An 18,108-nucleotide genomic window follows, 5' to 3' on the forward strand; every position below is an offset into this window, starting at 1 on the left:
CTGTGAAGCATCTGACTTCAGCTCAGGTCATGATCTCACGGTTCATGGGTTTATGAGTTCAAGCCCCACATCAGGCTCTCTGCGGTCAGTGCAGAGCCCGCTTCGGATCCTGTTTCCCTCTCTCTCTACTCTTGCCCCACTTGCACTCCCTGTCTGTCTCAAAATAAATAAATGTGAAAAAAACCTCTTTGTTAATATACATACTTGCATGAAAATAATCATCTAAGATTTATTTTCTCTCCAAAGTACTGCAATAGAACCTTAATCTTTGACTGCACCCTAACACTTAACCTCTTGCCTGTTCAGGGCCCTGTGTCAGTCTGGATGCATTCCATACCAAACAACCTCTAGAATGTGAGGCTTTTGAACCTACCTTTTTTTCCTTTCTTTTTAAAAAATGTTTATTTATTTTGAGAGAGAGAGGAGAGAGAGCGAGCACACGTGAGTGGGGAAGGGCAGAGAAAGAGGGGAGAGAAAGAGAGAGAGAAAGAGAGAGAGAGAGAGAGAGAGAAGCCCAAGAAGCTTCTATGTGGTCAGTGTAGAGCCCATGGCGGGTCTCAATTCCATGACCTTGCAATCATGACCTGAGCTGAAATCAAGGGTCAGAAGCTTAACCAGTTGAGCCACCTAGACGCCACCTACCTTTGCTTTACTAAATCTTTTCATCATTATCGTCATCTCAAATGTAAAGCACGCCATTTCCAAATGTATTTATAAATATACTAGTTAAATAAAATAAAACATTTTACTTGTTGTTTTTAAGGAAACATATACCACAATAATCTTTAAAATCAAAGTTATAAAATATTGTCATTATACTTAATCTTGAATCAGCGCTTTAATCATAGTGTGGTAAGAATTTGCGTTTATTTTTAATTACAATTTTTTAAGTTCTTATTTATTTATTTTGAAAGAGAGCAAGCAGAGGAGGGGTAGAGAGAGAGAATCCCAAGCAGGCTCTGCACTATCAGCTCAGAAACTGACACAGGGCTTGAGCTCATGAACTGTGAGATCAAGACCCAGGCCGAAATCAAGAATCAGATGCTTAACCAAACTGAGCCACTCAGGCGCCCCTCTAAGAATTTGCATTTAAAAAAATACTTTCTCTAGGGAGTCAGTGAGAAAAACAGACCCCTTTAGAATGAATCATTTTAACTGTAGCTACCACGTGTTTAGAGGACCTACCGGTGAGTTTGTTTGTAAGCTGTAAAGAAATACATGAATGTTAAGCTTTATTATTAAAGGAAACGATATTTCTTCTTTATGTATTTGCGTCCCCTTGTGTGTGTGTTTTCCTTTTGTAAAACACTTTTTTATGTCTCCTTCATTGTTGAACTCCCAAGTAATTTGTTTCTCTTCTTTCAGCGGGCATAGAGCATAGGTAGAATCCACCCTCTAGTGGTCAAAAACATCATGGGGAAAAAAAGACATTTATAAAGACAAACCATTACAAAGAGGTTGATTTTTTCTTGGGACTAGTCTGTGACCTAGTTCCAAAGGCAAATCCAAGAGAAGGCTCCTAGAAATGTTTAGACAACATAGAAAAATCCCCAAAATGATGGATAGGTTTAAGCCTTGTTTTGCAAGTGTTTCTGTTTCAGCAGGCTGTCTGTGGAGTTCTTGAACCCTGAGCTTCATCATCTATAACATATTCTTTCATTTGTCCTTAAATTTGTTTTTTGGAGGAGAATGCTAACTATTTGTAAGAACGGAACTCAGAACAGTGGTGGTTTGCTTTTCTAACATATGTGTAAGATTTTTTTCCCTTCCAATGTAAATTGATGATTTGCACTCTATTAATAAATATAGAGATGTTTCAGAATCTTTAACATCTCCAAAGGTTTTATTTTTTACATGTTAAAAGGTGCAGTTCTCCTTATAAAAAAGGTTTTTTGGGGGGCGCCTGGGTGGCTCAGTCAGTTAAGTGTCTGACTTCGGCTCAGGTCATGATCTCGCAGTCCATTATTCAAGTCCCGCAATGGGCTCTGTGCTAACAGCTCAGAGCCTGGAGCCTATTTTGGATTCTGTGTCTCCCTCTCTTTCTACCCCTCCCCTGCTCCCCCCCTCTCTCTCTCTCAAAAATAAATAAACATTAAAAAATTTTTTTTAAGTTTTTTTTTTTAAATAACAGTGCACCTTATTGTGATGGTTGTTAAATGGCCTTAAAATGTCTTCTCTTCCAGTAAGACTAGATCTTTTCCCTTCATGCACCCCTCCACCTAAAAACTACCCTTAGTGAGGTCAGCCTTTTCTTAATGTTACCAGTTGTCTTCTGCCCAAATCACTGTAGACACAGAGCATGAGCATCGTTTCCCTCGGGAATCAGCAACATGACTTCGAGTTGTGATAATACAAATAAAATACCTATAAAAGCATCTCTGACACTTTCTTCTTGTGTTACACAAGTAACATATTTTCAGTGTAGAAAATTAGGGAGTGGAAATATGCACATTTAAAATATAAAAAGCATCCTTTAAATTCACTGCCTGACAAAAACTACTGTCAATTTCAGGATGCATTTCCCCAGGCGTTTTTTTTTTTTTTTTTAATTATTCCAAACCAGACATTTGCCAAGGAAAGAACTCTTGTTGTAAATTATTTATGCAAAGGTGAGTTTGCCCTGTGAGTCCGTCTTCTTAGCCAATTCCATGCGCGCAGTGTGATCGAGCATCTTCTATGTTTCACCGACCTGGGCGCTAAGGAAAAGAGAGAACGGACAGTTGTTAAAGAGAAAATACAGAATTTGGGATCAAAGTTTGAGCCGTGAGTCAAGGTTTTACCTCCAGCGGGAAACTGGATCCAGGACACAGAGTGTCAGGGGATAAGGCTGAGAAAAGGCTTAAAGGAGTGGGTTTTGAAAAAGTCAAATGTAATCAGACTCTGTTTCATATTAGAGAAGCCCAGGTATTTGAGCTTCTGACTGGTGAAACCTGGGCTCAGGCATCTGTGCAAGGGCAGAGCCGGCACTCTTTTGTGTTTTTCCAGTAAGCGGGCTTTGTTGCCACGGGAAGCGGCGATTCAGGAGAATGGTACCCTCCAGGGTTATGATGCTTAGTGCCTCTGTTGCATATTCTAGGTGCGCACCTATTTCAGAATTATAGCACCTTCGTTGTCTTTTAAAATCAGGTTTGCGCCGTGCTCCGCGGACCAGAGGGACACATGCCACAGTGGTTACGCAGTGGGTATGTATTGTATGTCGGGCACTGTGTTGGATGCTTTCCTCGTGTTACCAGGCACTCCCGTGAAATGCCAAGTGCACGTCCTCCTGGAGATGGGGCAGGGGCCCTCCTTTTATAATGACTTCAGTGACTTGGGTTGCCACAGGCGCCCATGAATTACCTTGATGGAAGATGTCACACGCTGGCATTGAGCCAGTGACACCTGGATGGCCCAGAGCTCCCTACCTGTAAACACGTAACACTGGGTGGCAAGAAGAGGCTAGTGGAAGGAGAACGGTGTCAAATGCACTTCATGTGAATAAAAGATAACTGGAGAGGTGAAAATCCTACCGTCTCTTCACTCACATGTTCAAATCACTTCCGCCTCCGATGCTCCACTGTCTTGATGGCTCCTGAAGAGCCCTGCCCGTGGTCAGGCGGTTGGTTACACCAGGTGGCGATGTGGCTCCACAGGGGACCCATGACTTCTGTAGCAATTCCAGCCAGTTTCTCTTTCTCTCTGTCTTTTTAGGTATTCTTTCTCTGGGCCTTTCCCCCAGTCCCCCGCCCCCCATCTCCCCCTTGGTATTCTGGATCCCTGTCTTCCTCTTTGGCTCTCCCTTCTGCTCCCACACCTCCTTCTCGTTCTGCTCTCCCTCTCTCTCTGCTTTCTCCCTCCCCCAACTTATGTCTTTGGACCCCAAAGCCCTCTTTTTTTAGCTATCACATAATAGATCCCCTCAGTACCTAGTTCAGTCCTTGTCAGTGTGGTCAGACTTCATATTGCCATTGAAATGAGTGTTCTTTCTCCGAGTTGCTTCTGTTTCCCTTGGGAGAAACTGCTGATTCCTTCTGTTCAGTTAAGATCTACTTCCAGAAAGTGGTTTTCTGCGCCTTTCCACCCCATCCCCTATACCACCCCCACTGTATTAATGAGATTCTATTGTATTGGAAAGTGCCTCGAACAGAAACTGGCCCCTGAAAGGGGGTTCAATAAATGTCAGTTCCCTCGTTCCTTCCAGAAGGACTCTCAGCGTCTCTAACTAAGACAGGGCAGGACCCTGGGACTCCCTCTCATCCTCACTCTCTTTGCCACCCTCCACATGCAACTTCTTACAAGTGTTGCTGTTTTACTTTGTAAATGGCTCTTGACATTTATTCTCCAGCTGGCCCTGCCACCACCCTCCTCCTGGCCATGTTTTCCCTGGGTCTATTGCCATACCTCTGAACTGATTTCTCCATATTCATTCTTGTGGGTCTTTCCCCCCATACTCCGAAAGAGTAATCTTTCTGAAAGGCAGATCTGACTTGTCATCCCCTGGCTCCCACTCCACGGAAGGTGCCACCTGGTGCCTGCCTGTCTCTCGTTTCTTCTCTGCCCTCTGCTCTTCAGTAGACCGCAGCCCATCTCTGGAATGGGCCAGAAGCTGGGTCCCCTCACCATGACACTTCTGCACTCTGCCTGTCCTGCCTTGAATTTCCCTGGGTGCGTCTCCCACCTTTTTGATACATGCGCACAACCCGCCTCTCAGCTCACTGTCCTTCCTCAGGGAAGCCTCTCTGGATCTCCGTCAAGGCCAGCTCCCCTGCTTCTCCTTCCCCCGACACCCTAGACCCCCACCTTGCTCACACTCACCCAGTTACGGTTTCACATTTGCTCGGATCATTGCTTGGTGTCTGTCTCCTTTAAATGCCCCTAGTAGAAGTATTATGTCTATTTTCACACCGTGCCTGGCACCCAGGAAGCATTTAATCACTGTATGTTGCATTAAAGAATGAATCAACAAAAGAGGCAAACAGGAGACCGAGAACATGGCCAACCTTCGCCCAATGATGGTGGAAGGCAGCAGCAGCCTAGAGGGACAGGGAAGACGGACTCACTGTGTGATCTGTTAGGATATGACATATAGCCGGCTCTCCGTTATCTGCCTTTTTGGAAACCCAGGGAGGGACGTGAGGATTTGTAGATGGCTCAGCTGCACATACAAAACAGGGAGGCTTGAGAGTCTAAAACTTTAGCCTCGATGTATAGTCCTTTCAATATGAGGTTTGTAAGAACGATAGCAATGGAAACATTGATTGATTTGGGTATTTTCTCCCTGGCTCAGGTGTCTCCATCAACGAAAAGGATAAGAAACAAGGGAATAAAGAAAGAGGCAGTATCAGCAGCCCCCGTGCTCCCCATGGCAGCTATGTTCTGTCTCCTTACACAAGTTCCTCCTGTTTACAGAAATTTTCCTTTTTGTTGCGTGCGTGTGTGTGTGTGTGTGTGTGGGGAACATAATTGCTCCATGGAAGTCTGTACAGATACTAACATCAGGTCTATTTAGAACAGAACATGCGGGCAGTGGGGGGCACCTTGGTGGCTCAGTGGGTTAAGCGTCCGACTTTGGCTCAGGTCACAATCTCATGGTTCGTGGGGCCCCACATCCGGCTCTCTGCTTCCAGTATGGAGCCTGCTTGGGATCCTCTGCCCCTCCCTCTCTCTCTCTGCCCCTCCCCCACTCACACTTTCTTTGTCTCTTTCTCAAAAACAAGCTAAAAGAACAGAAGCCCGGAACACTCAATAGGATTAAGGTGAGCAGGGAACCATACCTACATTTTCCCTCCTGTTTTTAAAAAAGATTCCTATTGGGAATGTATCAGCAGAGAGAGAGAATGACATAGCATGTACACACACACACATTTTATTCTGAGTGGACAGAATAAAACGTGGAAGTGGCAATTGTGTTCTAGAACAGTTCAGACCCCGGGGGAGTAGAATCCTGGCTCACTCCTGTGCCTTTGCCAAGTCAGTCAGGAGCGTAGGACCTTGGTCTTCACAGGAGGATACAGGGGAGTTCTAGCCTAGTGGCAGAACATTCAGAAGGTTCTTAGTAGCTCAGACATCACCAGGGGTGGGGGGTGCGTCTCTCTTCTCTCTTCTGTTTCTATCCATCTATTTACTTATTTTTATTGAAGTACGCCGACACACTATGTTGCGTTACTTTAGTGATTTGACATCATAGTGATTTGACAAGTCTATACAATACACTGTGCTCACCCCGAGTATGGCCACCATCGGTCACCACACACGTCGCTACTACAATACCATTGTCTGTGTTCCCTACGCTGTACCTTTCCTTCCCGTGACTTACTCATTCTATGACGGGAAGCCTGTACCTCCCACTCTTGTCTTCTCCCTTTATCCCATGAATTTGGTATTCACATCTAGGTAGCCCCACATGAACCGAGGGTCCATACTCTCTCACTGCTGGAGGAAGGCACCCAGGGACTGGTATTCTATTAAATCCATAGTCGCAGATGGGCCTTCTTGGTTCTGCCCCCAAATCCTTGCTCTCAATGCATTTCCTCTCCTCACAATGAAAATTTCAAACTTGCCCATTCGTGTTGTTCTCTCCTCAAGTTCTCGTGTGATGAGAAGGATCTAGGACATTGGTTCTCCAGAGGGGCTTATGTTCTCCAAGGGACAATGTCTGGAGATCTTTTTGGTTGTCACAGCTGGGGAGGGGGGGGGCTGTTGGAATCTAGGGAGCAGAGGCCAGGAAGGCTGCTTACTGTCCTGCAGAACACAGGACAGCGCTCCCAACCACGAGGAATGACCTGATCCAGAAAGCCAATACTGTTGGGGTTGATTCTGGGTGCTACACACTGAATTTTGTCTCTCCCCATTTCACACGTCGAAGTCATAACTGCCCCCCCCCCCCGCCCAGTGTGACTGAATTTAGAGACAGGGGCCTTCAAAGAAGTGATGAAGATTCAATGAAGTCATCGGATGGGGCCATAAACCCCTATGACTGGTTTCATAGAACCATCTGGGACACCAGGGGCGTGTGCCCACAGAGGAAAGGCCGTGTGCAGCCTCAGTGAGAAGGTGGCCATCTAGAAGGTGAGGAGAGAGGCCTCAGGAGAAACCAAACCCGCTGACATCTTGACATAGCATTTCCAGCTTCCAGAACTGTGGGAAAATACATTTCTGTTGTTTCATCCTCCCGGTGTGTGGTGTTTCATTATGGCAGCCTGAGCAGACTCCTACACTAGGGAATGCATTTTGGGGACAACATAGGAAATTAGGAGGAACACAGGAGGTTGTGTGTCTTTGGGCAACCCTCTTCACCTTTTTGACTCTTAATTCCTCAACTATATAATTGGGGCTAGTCATGCCCATCATTTTGGGCTGTCGTGAGGATTAACCAATTTAGCGCATGCAAAGGGCCTGATGCAAAGCAGGTGGCAGTAATGTACTATTAGACCATAAGCTTCTTGCTGATAGACTCGCCATTTTGCTTTGTATCCACGGTACTTGGAAGCCCCTGACACATTGTAGGCACATCTTAAATGTGTGTTGGTTTAATCGAGGACACTCTGGGTGCTGATTCAACAGCTATTTTGAGCATCTTTTCTGTACCAGGTGCTGTGGGTACAGCCGTGAACGCTATGGTCACAGCCTCTGCCTTCAAGCTTATATTCTAGTGGAGGAAGAGAAATAATAATCAAGAACAGGACTAAGTTGAAATATGATTTCAGACGGTTATAAGTGTTGTGATTAAATCAGTTAAGTGTTAATGACGAGTAACTGGTGGAAGATGCTTTAGACCGTGTCAAAATTATCTGAAGAAGCGATTTTGGTTTGTTTTGTTTACTGATAAAAGGTGTGCCTCGTTGGTGACTGAAATTCTACAAGAGCTATTGCTCTTGTGAAGTCGTTTTCCAAAGTGGTGAACAACTCTTGGTACAATCTTCTCTTCATTTACCCAGTAGTTACATTCCAGGAAAACTCGGTGTATCTTAAAAACTGTGAATGTACATGTATAGGAATTAGGTTCTAGACCCGGAAAGTTCCAGACAGGGTTTTCACCTCTCTGAATTTCCAACAGGATGGTCCGAAGTTGTGAGGGACGCCAGGGCTATCCTTTGTTGTGTGGGGGTATCCTAGACGTTACAGGATGGTTAATATCTCTGGTCTCTGCCCACTAAATTCTGGTCAAACCCTCCAGTCACGGTGATAAGCAGTCCCTCCCTTCCCCCAACTTTAAAAACAATCTCTAAAGGGCAGTCTAGCTCCCTTTAAGAGTTGTGATTCTGCAGGTCTCTAGTGACCTAATCTTCTCATCCAGCTGTTCTCACCCTCTAGAGCCTTTGATCAGCTCACCTTGATTTCCTTCCCTCCGCTGGCTCCCATGACATTGCTGTGCTTGGACTTTCCTCCTCTCTTTTGCCTCACCCTTGCCCCATGTTCCGATCTGATTTCTCCCTCTCCACCTGCCCTTCCATGTAGATCTGACCTTGGTCCCTTCTTTTTCCCTCTCCAAGGTTTTTCTTTGATAAAACTTGAGCACCACTTCCAGGCCACTAGTTCCCAAGCTGCTCATTTCTATGCTATTTAAGCCTATTTTTTCCAGCTAAGTGAGTCCCTAGGTGAGCCCTAAGGCTCACCTTAGGGCTAAGTCCCTAAGTGAGCCCTAGGTTACATATGCCCCACATCCAATTGGCCAACTTTCTTTAAAGCCTGTTATTCCTTTGGCCGTACCTTTCTGTGTTAATGGCGACATCACCCACTCACTCAGCCTAAACATGGCGGCCGTCTTGATCGCTCTCACTCCTCACATTCAGATGATTGCTGTGTTCTGTTAGTTCTAAGGAATATTGGAATCGAATATTCAGGAGCAAGTCATGTGAAGATGGGAGCAGCGTTGGTGATGAAGGTCAATGCCCTGGAAAGGGTCACTCTGATCTCACTCTTCTGCTCTTTTGTTTTATTTAAAAATGTCTTTGGACTAGCCTAATTTTTCTACACCCTGGGCATACTGCCCTGAGCTAATTTGTTTGCCCGAATTAATTACTAGCGGGGGTGGGGGCAGCCTCATTTTCACAGAAGCCTTCTCTTTTGGAAGGAATGCCTTTTTATTCAAACAGTCCGATTTAGGTTTTTTGGCACCCGGTGTAAAGGGTGCCTTGACATTTCCATAAAGACATTGAAATGTTACCATCCCTGAAGAAACGGTTTCAGAATACGAAACCTTTATCTTTTTCTTTTCCCCTAAGGAAGAAGAACATCACCAGCCTGACTATCTCTGTAAAATAAAACTTCCTCATTTGCTTTTCATGTTACTAGTGGAAGAAGATAATGATGCGGTTTGTAAAATATGAAAACAATGATATGAAATTTGCTTTTGATTTTTGTCTATGTAAATAACACTTCAATTATGAGGTCAAAGATGCTTGCTAGGGTTATCTATTATTCTTCCAAGTGATTTTTGAAAGATCTGTTAGGAGAGCAAATACACTTGAAAAGATGTTCCTTGTGATTGTTACTCCATACTGAGTCGCCAAAAGACAATTGACTCTTTTTGTAGGTTATATATTATTCATATAATTTTTTTTTAATTCTGAGAAAAATCACATAACATGAAATCTACCTTCTTAACAAAATGTTTAAGGGTCGGTACAGTGTTGCTAATGATACACACATTGTCATAGAGAAGATATCTAGAACATTTTCATTTTGCATAACTGAAACTCTGTATCCGTTGAACAGCAACTCCCCATTTTCCCCTTCCCCCAGCCAGTGGCGACCACCATTCTAGTCTGTTCCTATGAGCTTCACTACTTCATGTAGCTCGTATAAGCGGAACCGTGAAATATTTGTCCTTCTGGGACTGGCTGATTTCCCTTAGCTCAAAGTCTCAAGGTTCATCCATGTTATAGCACATGACAAGATTTCCTTCTGTTTTTAAGGGCTGAATAATATTCCATCATATGTATAAACTGCATTTTCTTTATCCATTCATCTGTTGATCGACATCTTGGCTAATGGTGAATATGTTGCAATGAATACGGGTGTGAAAATATCTATTCGAGATCCTGTTTTCCATTATGTTGGATAAATCCCAGAAATGAGATTGTAATTTATATGGTAGATCTATGTTTAATTTTGGGGGGGGGGGGATTCTCTACATTTTTTTCCATAGCGGCTGCACCATTTCACCTTCCCACCAGCAGTGCATAAGGATTCCAGTTTCTCCATACCCTCACCAAGACTTTGTTATTTTCTCTCCCTCTGTGTGTGTGTGTGTGTGTGTGTGTGTGTGTGTGTGTGTGTGTTTATAATGGCCATTCTAACAGGTATGATGTGATATCTCCTTGTGGTTTTGATTTTATTTCCTTGACCAGTGATCCTGAGAATCTTTTTGTATACCTGTTGGCCATTTGTATCTTCCACAAAAAACAAAAAAACAAAACCCAGCTCAAAATGGATTAAAGACCTAAATGTAAGATGTGAAACTCTAATGCTCCTTGAAGAAAATATGGGGGAAAAACTTCTTAGCATTGGTCTTGGCAATGATTTCTTAGATATGACACCAAAAGCAGAGGCAACAAAAGTAAAAGTAGGCAAATACGGCTATATCAAACTCAGAGACTTCATGGCAAAGGAAGCAATCAACTGAATAAAAGCCAACTATGGAATGGGAGGAAGTGTTGGCAGTGTGCATATTTGATAAGAAGTTAATATCCAAAACTCCTGTAAGAAGAAAGATTTTCTGTTGAATGTAGATCGGGAATCAGCAAACTTGTTCCATAAGACACCAGAGAGTAAAGATTTGGGGCTTTGCGAGCCATATGATCTCTGTTGCGACTCCTCAGGCTGCCATTGCAGTGGGAGTGCAGCCAGAGACGATACATAAATGGATGAGTGTGGCTGTCTCCCAACAAAACTTCATTTACAACACCAGGCTGGGATGGGTTTGGCCCGTGAGCCGGAGTTTGCTGGACCTAGAGCAGGGTTCTCCGTCTGGCTCTCTTAGCGTTTTAGCTGCATAGCTTGTTGTGGAGGGCTGTCCTATGCCCCGTAGGATGTTGACCAGCACCCTGACACTGGGTACCAGGGGCAGCTCCTTCCCTACCGCCCTGGTTGTGACAACCAAAAGTGTCTCTAAAAGCATTGCCGAATGTGTTCTGGGGGCAAAATTGCTGTCAGTTGAGAAACTCTGATCTGGATGATCAAAATATTGATGAAGAGTGATAAGAAATATTGCCCTAAAATTACAAAAAGTAGGGTAAGACAGAACAATTGAAAACCATGGCATATTTGTCTCAGGTAGGTCGAGGTCTCCTCTGAGGGGCTGTTATCACCACCTAATTTGGGAAAGCAGTTCAAAAACAATAGCAATTGAAAAGTGTTCTGTCGATAATGCAAATATGAGTTTAACCTACTTTTGCAACAGGGACTGAAAACAAAACAGTTCAACACATTAGCATGTCTTAATGAAACTTGCTGGGTTTGGAGGTTGGCTATGGGCTGGAAAGCTGGGGAGAAAAAAAAAAAAAAACTACTCAAACTAGTAGTTCCAGTTCCCGTTTGAGCAAAGGTTTATTTTTTCTGCTTATCTGAATTCAGAACCAACACAGGCAGGGTGATTTTTGAAAGCACTCACGTGTTTCTCATTGTTTGGACAGGGCCAGAAAAAAAAATGGCTCGGTTTCACTGCAAATTGGCACTGATGCATGTTTTTGAAAGTTAAAAACAGTATAACATTCATGAGTGAGTCTCAGAGAATGTTGTCCTCTTGTCCTTTAGAATAAACACCTGTTTTGCAAATAGAGTAAAAGCCGTCTTTATTGAGAAACTGTCGGTTTCTTTTTCTCCATTGCTCTTCATCTATTTTTAACCATTAGCATTTTAAAGTACAATTTAAAATGTTATCATTGAGATCATCATAATTTTAAATTTAAAAAAAATACCCCAGGTTTTACCAGGAATTTCAGCAAAGCCTTTTTTAGCCGAATCTCTTCTTGACCTGAAAAGCAAAGGAAATACATCAATCCTTTTCTCCAAATACTTTTCTCCTTTAATACTTTCAATCCTTTTCTCCTTTAATAAAATTCTCTGTAGTTGCTGGATAACACTTTTCCAGTCGGAGGAAGGGTGGTCCCCATCCTTGAAAGGAGCTGATGCTCCATGCCGTGAGCCCTGCTGCTCTCATCCCCGTCTCCTGCGGCCACAGCAGATGCACTCAGTGACCCCGGCCTCCGGGTCACCAGTGCCGTTGGACGCAATGTCGTCCCGAGACCATCTGGTGGATAAATGGGATCACTTCCTTTATACTTGGGATCATGAAAGAGGGTGATGAAAACAGACTCGTCATAGGAAACTCTTCCCGGAAACCCACGTTTCCATACACCCCGAGGGACTCAAATCCTTAAATCCCATCTGTCCGTGCCATGCTTCCGATCAATACCCAGCCGCCTCTCTTGTAGGCTGGTCCAGTGTGGGGGTGATTGGGACACGTGTGACCGCAGGCCTTTTTCTCCGTCCCTCAGGTTACCACGGCCTCTACTGCGAGGAGGAGTACAACGAGTGTCTGTCTGCTCCGTGCCTGAACGCGGCCACCTGCAGGGACCTCGTTAATGGCTACGAGTGCGTGTGTCTGGCCGAGTACAAAGGTGAGCACCACCCCCTTGGCCTTCTTGCGCCCGAGTGGCCTAAACGACCTCATGCCTTTCTCAGCTTAAGTGCACCAGCCTCTAATTGGAGCATTACCTCATTCAGAATCCAGACCAAATGCTGGAGGTGGGATGATTCATGGGGCCGAAGAGACCAATTTGCACGTCTGGGGTTTCCTCCTGGTAGATGGAAACTTCTCTCTCCTGTCCTTTCCTTCTTCCTGTACCCCCTCTGTCTTCTCTGTTGGGTGCGTTCGGAAGCCTGTGATAAAAAGTGGGATGCGGCGCACTGTGCGACCCGGACCTGAGGACCTGGCGGTGGAAAGCACGGGGAAGGGAGCGTGGGGCTGTGCGGCGAGCCGGGCAGAGCTGGGACGCCGCGCTTTTCCGAGGAGGGCGCAGGTGGCCTCACACGTTGGCCACAAAGCTGGTTCTCGTTAAGTGAGTCACTCGCGAGGGAGATGTGAGCTCATTTGAGTGGATGCGTGTCAGAGTCACTCTGGAAAAACAGCCGACATCGGCAGGGTGCTGATAATGTGCAGAGCTCGTTCTCGGCCCCGTGTGCGTGAACTCATCAAGCCCTCACAACGGCCCTGCGAGGTGGCAGTGGTGTCCCTCAGAAGCCCAGCCAGCACGTCCCCGAAGCCTTTTCTTCTCGCTCCCCAGGGGGCTTAGCGGTGTGACTTCGTTCAAGCCCAGATGCCCTCGGACGGCACCATGCCAGGAAATCCGTGTTTATCAGCCACCGCACACATTTCTCTAGGCCACAGCTTCGGGGCTGGGTTTGGATTTTTTAATGCCTTTGTGGGCTCTCTTTCTAGCCTCTAACCTCGTGCTCCCACCTCTGCTTACTTGACATCATCCATCTGCCGGGTGACCTTCCTCGTCATTGGATGGACCCACCTGTATTTAGCGGTCTCTTTGGTGAGCCTGAAGGGTTCGTACGCCACACGGATGAACTTGATCTAGTCTTTGGCCGGAAGGGATGGGGCTGGGCCAAGGGTCTGGTCTGTGTTCAGCAGATCTGATGCTCCCTTCTGAGTGTGATGCCCACTTGGAACCAAAGTCCTCCACTTCCACAAGGGTAGATGTGCTGGCTTCACTCATGTGGATTTCATTTCCAGGTTTTTCAGAGTAGTGAGAGAGAGGGAGTCTGCTCAGTTCTGGAAAGAAGAATAAGAATCAGGAGACCTGCTGAGCCTGGATTAATCTCCTCAAGTGTGACTGTGTCTGTATAAAGTAAGGACAGTGATGCTTACTGACATTTTGAGGTTCTTCAATGACAGAATTAGTAGTGAATGTGTTTCAAAAAGTAAAAATTCCAAAGTTCTTCAGTCCCTGATGCAATTTTTTCCTGTCTTGGAGGCATTAATTGTGCTGTCATGACTAAGCAGTAAAAACTACCTCTAAATTCCACCCCTTCATTTTTTTAAGTTTATTTCTTTTTGAGAGAGAGAGAGAGAGAGAGAGAGCGAGAGCACAAATGGGGCAGAGAGAGAGAGGGAGACAGAGAATCCCAAACAGGCTCTGTGTTAATAGCACCAAGCCTGACCTGGGGCTCAATGTCACAAACTCCAAGATCAACCTGAGCTGATATCAGGAGTTGGATGCTTCACCGACTGAGCCACCCAGGTGCCCCATTCCTTCCTTTTCTTTTCTTTCTTTTTTTTTTTTTGAGTTTATTTATTTTTAAGAGAGACAGAAGACATGTGGAGGAAGGGCAGAGAGAGAGGGAGAATCTCAAGCAGGCTCCACACTGTTAGCATGGAGCTAGACTCAGGGCTCGAACTCACAAAACCATGAGATCATGACCTGAGTCGAAATCGAGAGTCAACCAACTGAGCCACCCAGGCGCCCCTAAATTCCACCCCTCTGTCTTTCCAGGACTCCCCTCCATCAGTCACTGACTCTGCCAGGGATGACCCAAGAAGATAAGTGACCCCGGAGGGTATCCCAAACATATCTGAGGATTTAGATTCTCAAGAAAAGGATGCAGGTGTTGGGAACTTCGCACACAACAGGGTTAGGGGGGGGGTTCTGAGGAGAACTGAATCAATGGCCAGCTGAGTTCAAAGGACCCCCGGTTTACAAAGAGGAAATACATGCCCTGTATTACCTACATGTGACCTTACGAGGTGGGGGGGCTCCACTGATCTCACAGAGGCTGGCTGTCCTCTACAACAACTGCAGTCGGGCTGAGCTGGCCCTTTATTTTCTGTGTGGCTGAGACAGAATGGGCTCTATTCATCCCTGGAGAGCCTTGAAAACCCAAAACTGGGAGGCCTCCACCCTGTGCCGTAGTAGACAGGGCCCCGTTGGCCGACCTGTCCAGCACCGGAGGGAAGTCCAATGGCATCTGGTTCTGACATCTTCCTTCGTCCTCCTGGCCAGTACGAGGAGCCTGTCCCAACCCCTCAAAAGGGGAAGATAATCTAGGAAATACAAATGAAATTGCCACAGCAGCCAACAGCTCTAACCACTCAGGAGAGGAAGTGAGAAAAGTGCTGTATGCTACTCAAACTTGAATCTGGATCTGGAAAACACAAAGGAGGAACTAGTTCATGGTAGAAGTGAAAGTAGGAGGAAAAGGAAATCGTGACCGACAAGGTAGGACATGTGGAGAGGCGCTCTGGGCGATCTGTTTCTGTCTGAATGGCGGACGCTCCAGAAGAAGAAGGAACACATGGAAATAAAACCAGAATCCACGAATTGCTGGAAGGAGAAGTCTGCGACCTGGAGAAAGCTGAAGTTTTCGTATAGAATGAAGGAGCTCACAGAGGGCCGGAGGGATTAGTGAAGGAGGTGGTACGCAATTTGAGATTTCCTGTTAAAATTTCTAAATCTGAGGAGGGACAGAATATTTTTTATGAAAGTCTTCACAGGGAGTACAGGTTACATACAAAAGAAAGAGAATCCAGTCCACACTGGCCTACCCTTCTTTCTAATGAAAGCAAACAATCATGTAGCAGTGTTTCAGGCTGCCCAATGGAAAGGACCGGCAATTGTAAGATCCTTTACGTTCGAGGACAACAGAAAGACATTGTGCACATTTAAGTATACGGAAAGCATAACACAACACCATGTACCCTTTCCAAGAAAACTATTTTACCCTCTCTATCTACCTATCTATCTATCTATCTATCTGTCTGTCATCATTTTGAGAGAGAGTGAAGGAAGTTCCGAGGGAGAGACAGAACCTCAAGCAGGCTTTGTGCTATGCAAGGCTCGATCCCACGACCCTGGGATCATGACCTGAGCTGATATCAAGAGTCAATGGACTGAGCCACCCAGGCGCCCCAAGAAAATTATTTTAGAAAGTATTCTCACTGAACTGGGACTAAATCAGAACACATATAACTATATAGTTGGAGCTAGAGAATAGGAAGAAGAGGGTTGAACAGAATTCTTTAAATGCAGGGATAAACCTAAACAGAGGATATTAAAGTGATTGTGGCCGCTAATTTAATGGTGAAGAGAAATCTTTTGGAAAAAAGTATGTATAGCTGCTTTACTAATTAGTTCTGCATAAAGAATCACTACAAAGTAGTGGCTTGAAACGACACCCTTTTAGTATCTAACACTTCCGTTGGTCCAGGCACGTTTTAGTGGATGGGAATCAAGGTATTGGCTGGACTCGGTTCTCACCGGAAGCTTGAATAGGAAAGAGTCAACGTCCCCATTCCCTCAGGTTGTTGGCAGAATTCGTATCCTTGTGGCTGTAGAATTCATGACAGCTTGCTCCCTGAAAGCCAGCAACGAAAGGGAGATGAGAGCTTGTACTGTTCCATGCCTCTAACTTCAGGAGAGGAGGCCTGCACCCTCCATTAAAAAACAACAACAACAAACAAACCCTGATTAGGTTAGGCCCACCTAGGATCAACACAAAGTTTAAGGACCTTAACTGCATCTTCAAAATCTCTTAAGTTTTGTCAGATGCTATCGGTTTGAAGCTCACATACAACGGAAGGGTATGACTCATTGGGGGTCACCTTAGAGTATGTCCATTATACCCATTCTTAAAGAAAAATTTAAATGACCACATTCAAGTTTCATATCATTTTAACTAAACCCATGAGTTGAAGGGGATGGGGATGGGAGGGATTGGAAGGCATACATATGTGTTAAAGGTCTCATCCCAGTGGGCAGATAAAGTGAACATCTAATTTGGGTATATTTGTGGAGACCTTTAGGTTTGAATTTAAATGAGACTCCTGAAGGCAAAGCCTAGCAGCATTAATGGTAGGACTTCTTTTGTTAATTTTTTTAATGTTTATTCATTTTTGACAGAGAGTGTGAGCAGGGAAGGGGCAGAGAGAGAGGGAGACCCAGAATCCAAAGCAAGCTCCAGGCTCCAAGCTGTAAGCACAGAGCCCTTTGGGGGGCTCAAACCCACAAGCCATGAGATCATGACCTGAGCTGAAGTCAGATGCTTAATCGACTGAGCCACCCAAGAGCCTCTAAATGGTAGAACTTCTAAAGTAATAGCTGGGGGGCAGGGTGGTAGAAGGAACTAAAATAGAGGTAGAAGGGGCAAAGTCCTACCCTCCGATCCAGAGGACAAGTGAGTCACAGGATCCTGTGCCTTTCTCTCTTTGGGGGATGGACATCTGTCCCTCTTCAGAAGCATTTCTTCAAATGTAGCATAAATTCAGAGAACTACCAGATGGGTGAATAGCGAGTGCTAATTAGTACTTGCCTCTGGAGTTAGAACTTAGGTGGGGGGTGTGTTGGGAGACGGTTGGGACTTTAACTTCCTACTTCACACATACATTTTTTCAAGTGGTGATTTTTTACTGTTTTATGTTAAAATCCAACTTAAATAAATTACTACAGCTTCCTAAAAAGAATGAGTGTAATGGGAGCTCAGGCAAGTACAGCTGAAGAACATTTTGATCAAGGAAAGCAATGAGGGGGACCTTCTGCCAGATGTTTTATTATCATTTATTTATTATGCCTACATTCACACGTTATGGGTACAAGAATGGACAGCTAACCAAAACTGAATAATGGCCCAGAAACCGTTGTCTAGAATAACGTATGGTTCTTCCAGAATTGCTATGAATGGGAAAGATTTTTTTTTTTTTTTCATAAGTGGTGTGGGAGAAATTGGGCAGCCACACAGAAAAAAAAAGAAGTGTTTTTAAACTTCTTCATAAATGTGAATTGGAAGAAAAACACTTTTCATTGACTTTGTGTCCTCTGCTTCCTTCCCCCTTTTTTTCTCTTTATTTTACAAGCAAGTTACCCTAGAGTTGCTGTAGATAGCACCTCCATTTGTAAACTTTTTATTCTTCTCGTCATCCTCTTTAGTTTGGATTTTGTCCACACCACCCTGCAGTGACCCAACTGAGGGCTTTTCAGTGAGATCCTGAAGCCTGCCCTTCTAGCTTCCTACTCCTGGTTCCTGCTTCTTTGCCCCATTGACCGCTGGGTCCCTTTTGAAACTCACTGTGCATTAGCTTCCTTCTGCAGCTCCGTTCCTGTTCCCTGACTCTGGTCCCCCTCC

The 18,108-nt window shown here is 44.9% G+C and overlaps 1 protein-coding gene across 1 annotated transcript in view; it reads left to right on the forward strand.

The window, feature by feature from the left end:
* The window catches only part of DNER (delta/notch like EGF repeat containing), a 319,639-nt gene that overhangs the window by 267,402 nt on the left and 34,129 nt on the right, over positions 1 to 18,108 (forward strand). Inside the window, exon 9 of the mRNA XM_058702317.1 lies at positions 12,480 to 12,602. Within this exon, the coding sequence (XP_058558300.1) occupies positions 12,480 to 12,602 (123 nt within the window). The remainder of the gene's footprint in view (positions 1 to 12,479; positions 12,603 to 18,108) is intronic.

This window comes from Neofelis nebulosa, chromosome 2 (assembly GCF_028018385.1).
Source record: "Neofelis nebulosa isolate mNeoNeb1 chromosome 2, mNeoNeb1.pri, whole genome shotgun sequence".
Lineage (NCBI taxonomy): Eukaryota > Metazoa > Chordata > Mammalia > Carnivora > Felidae > Neofelis > Neofelis nebulosa.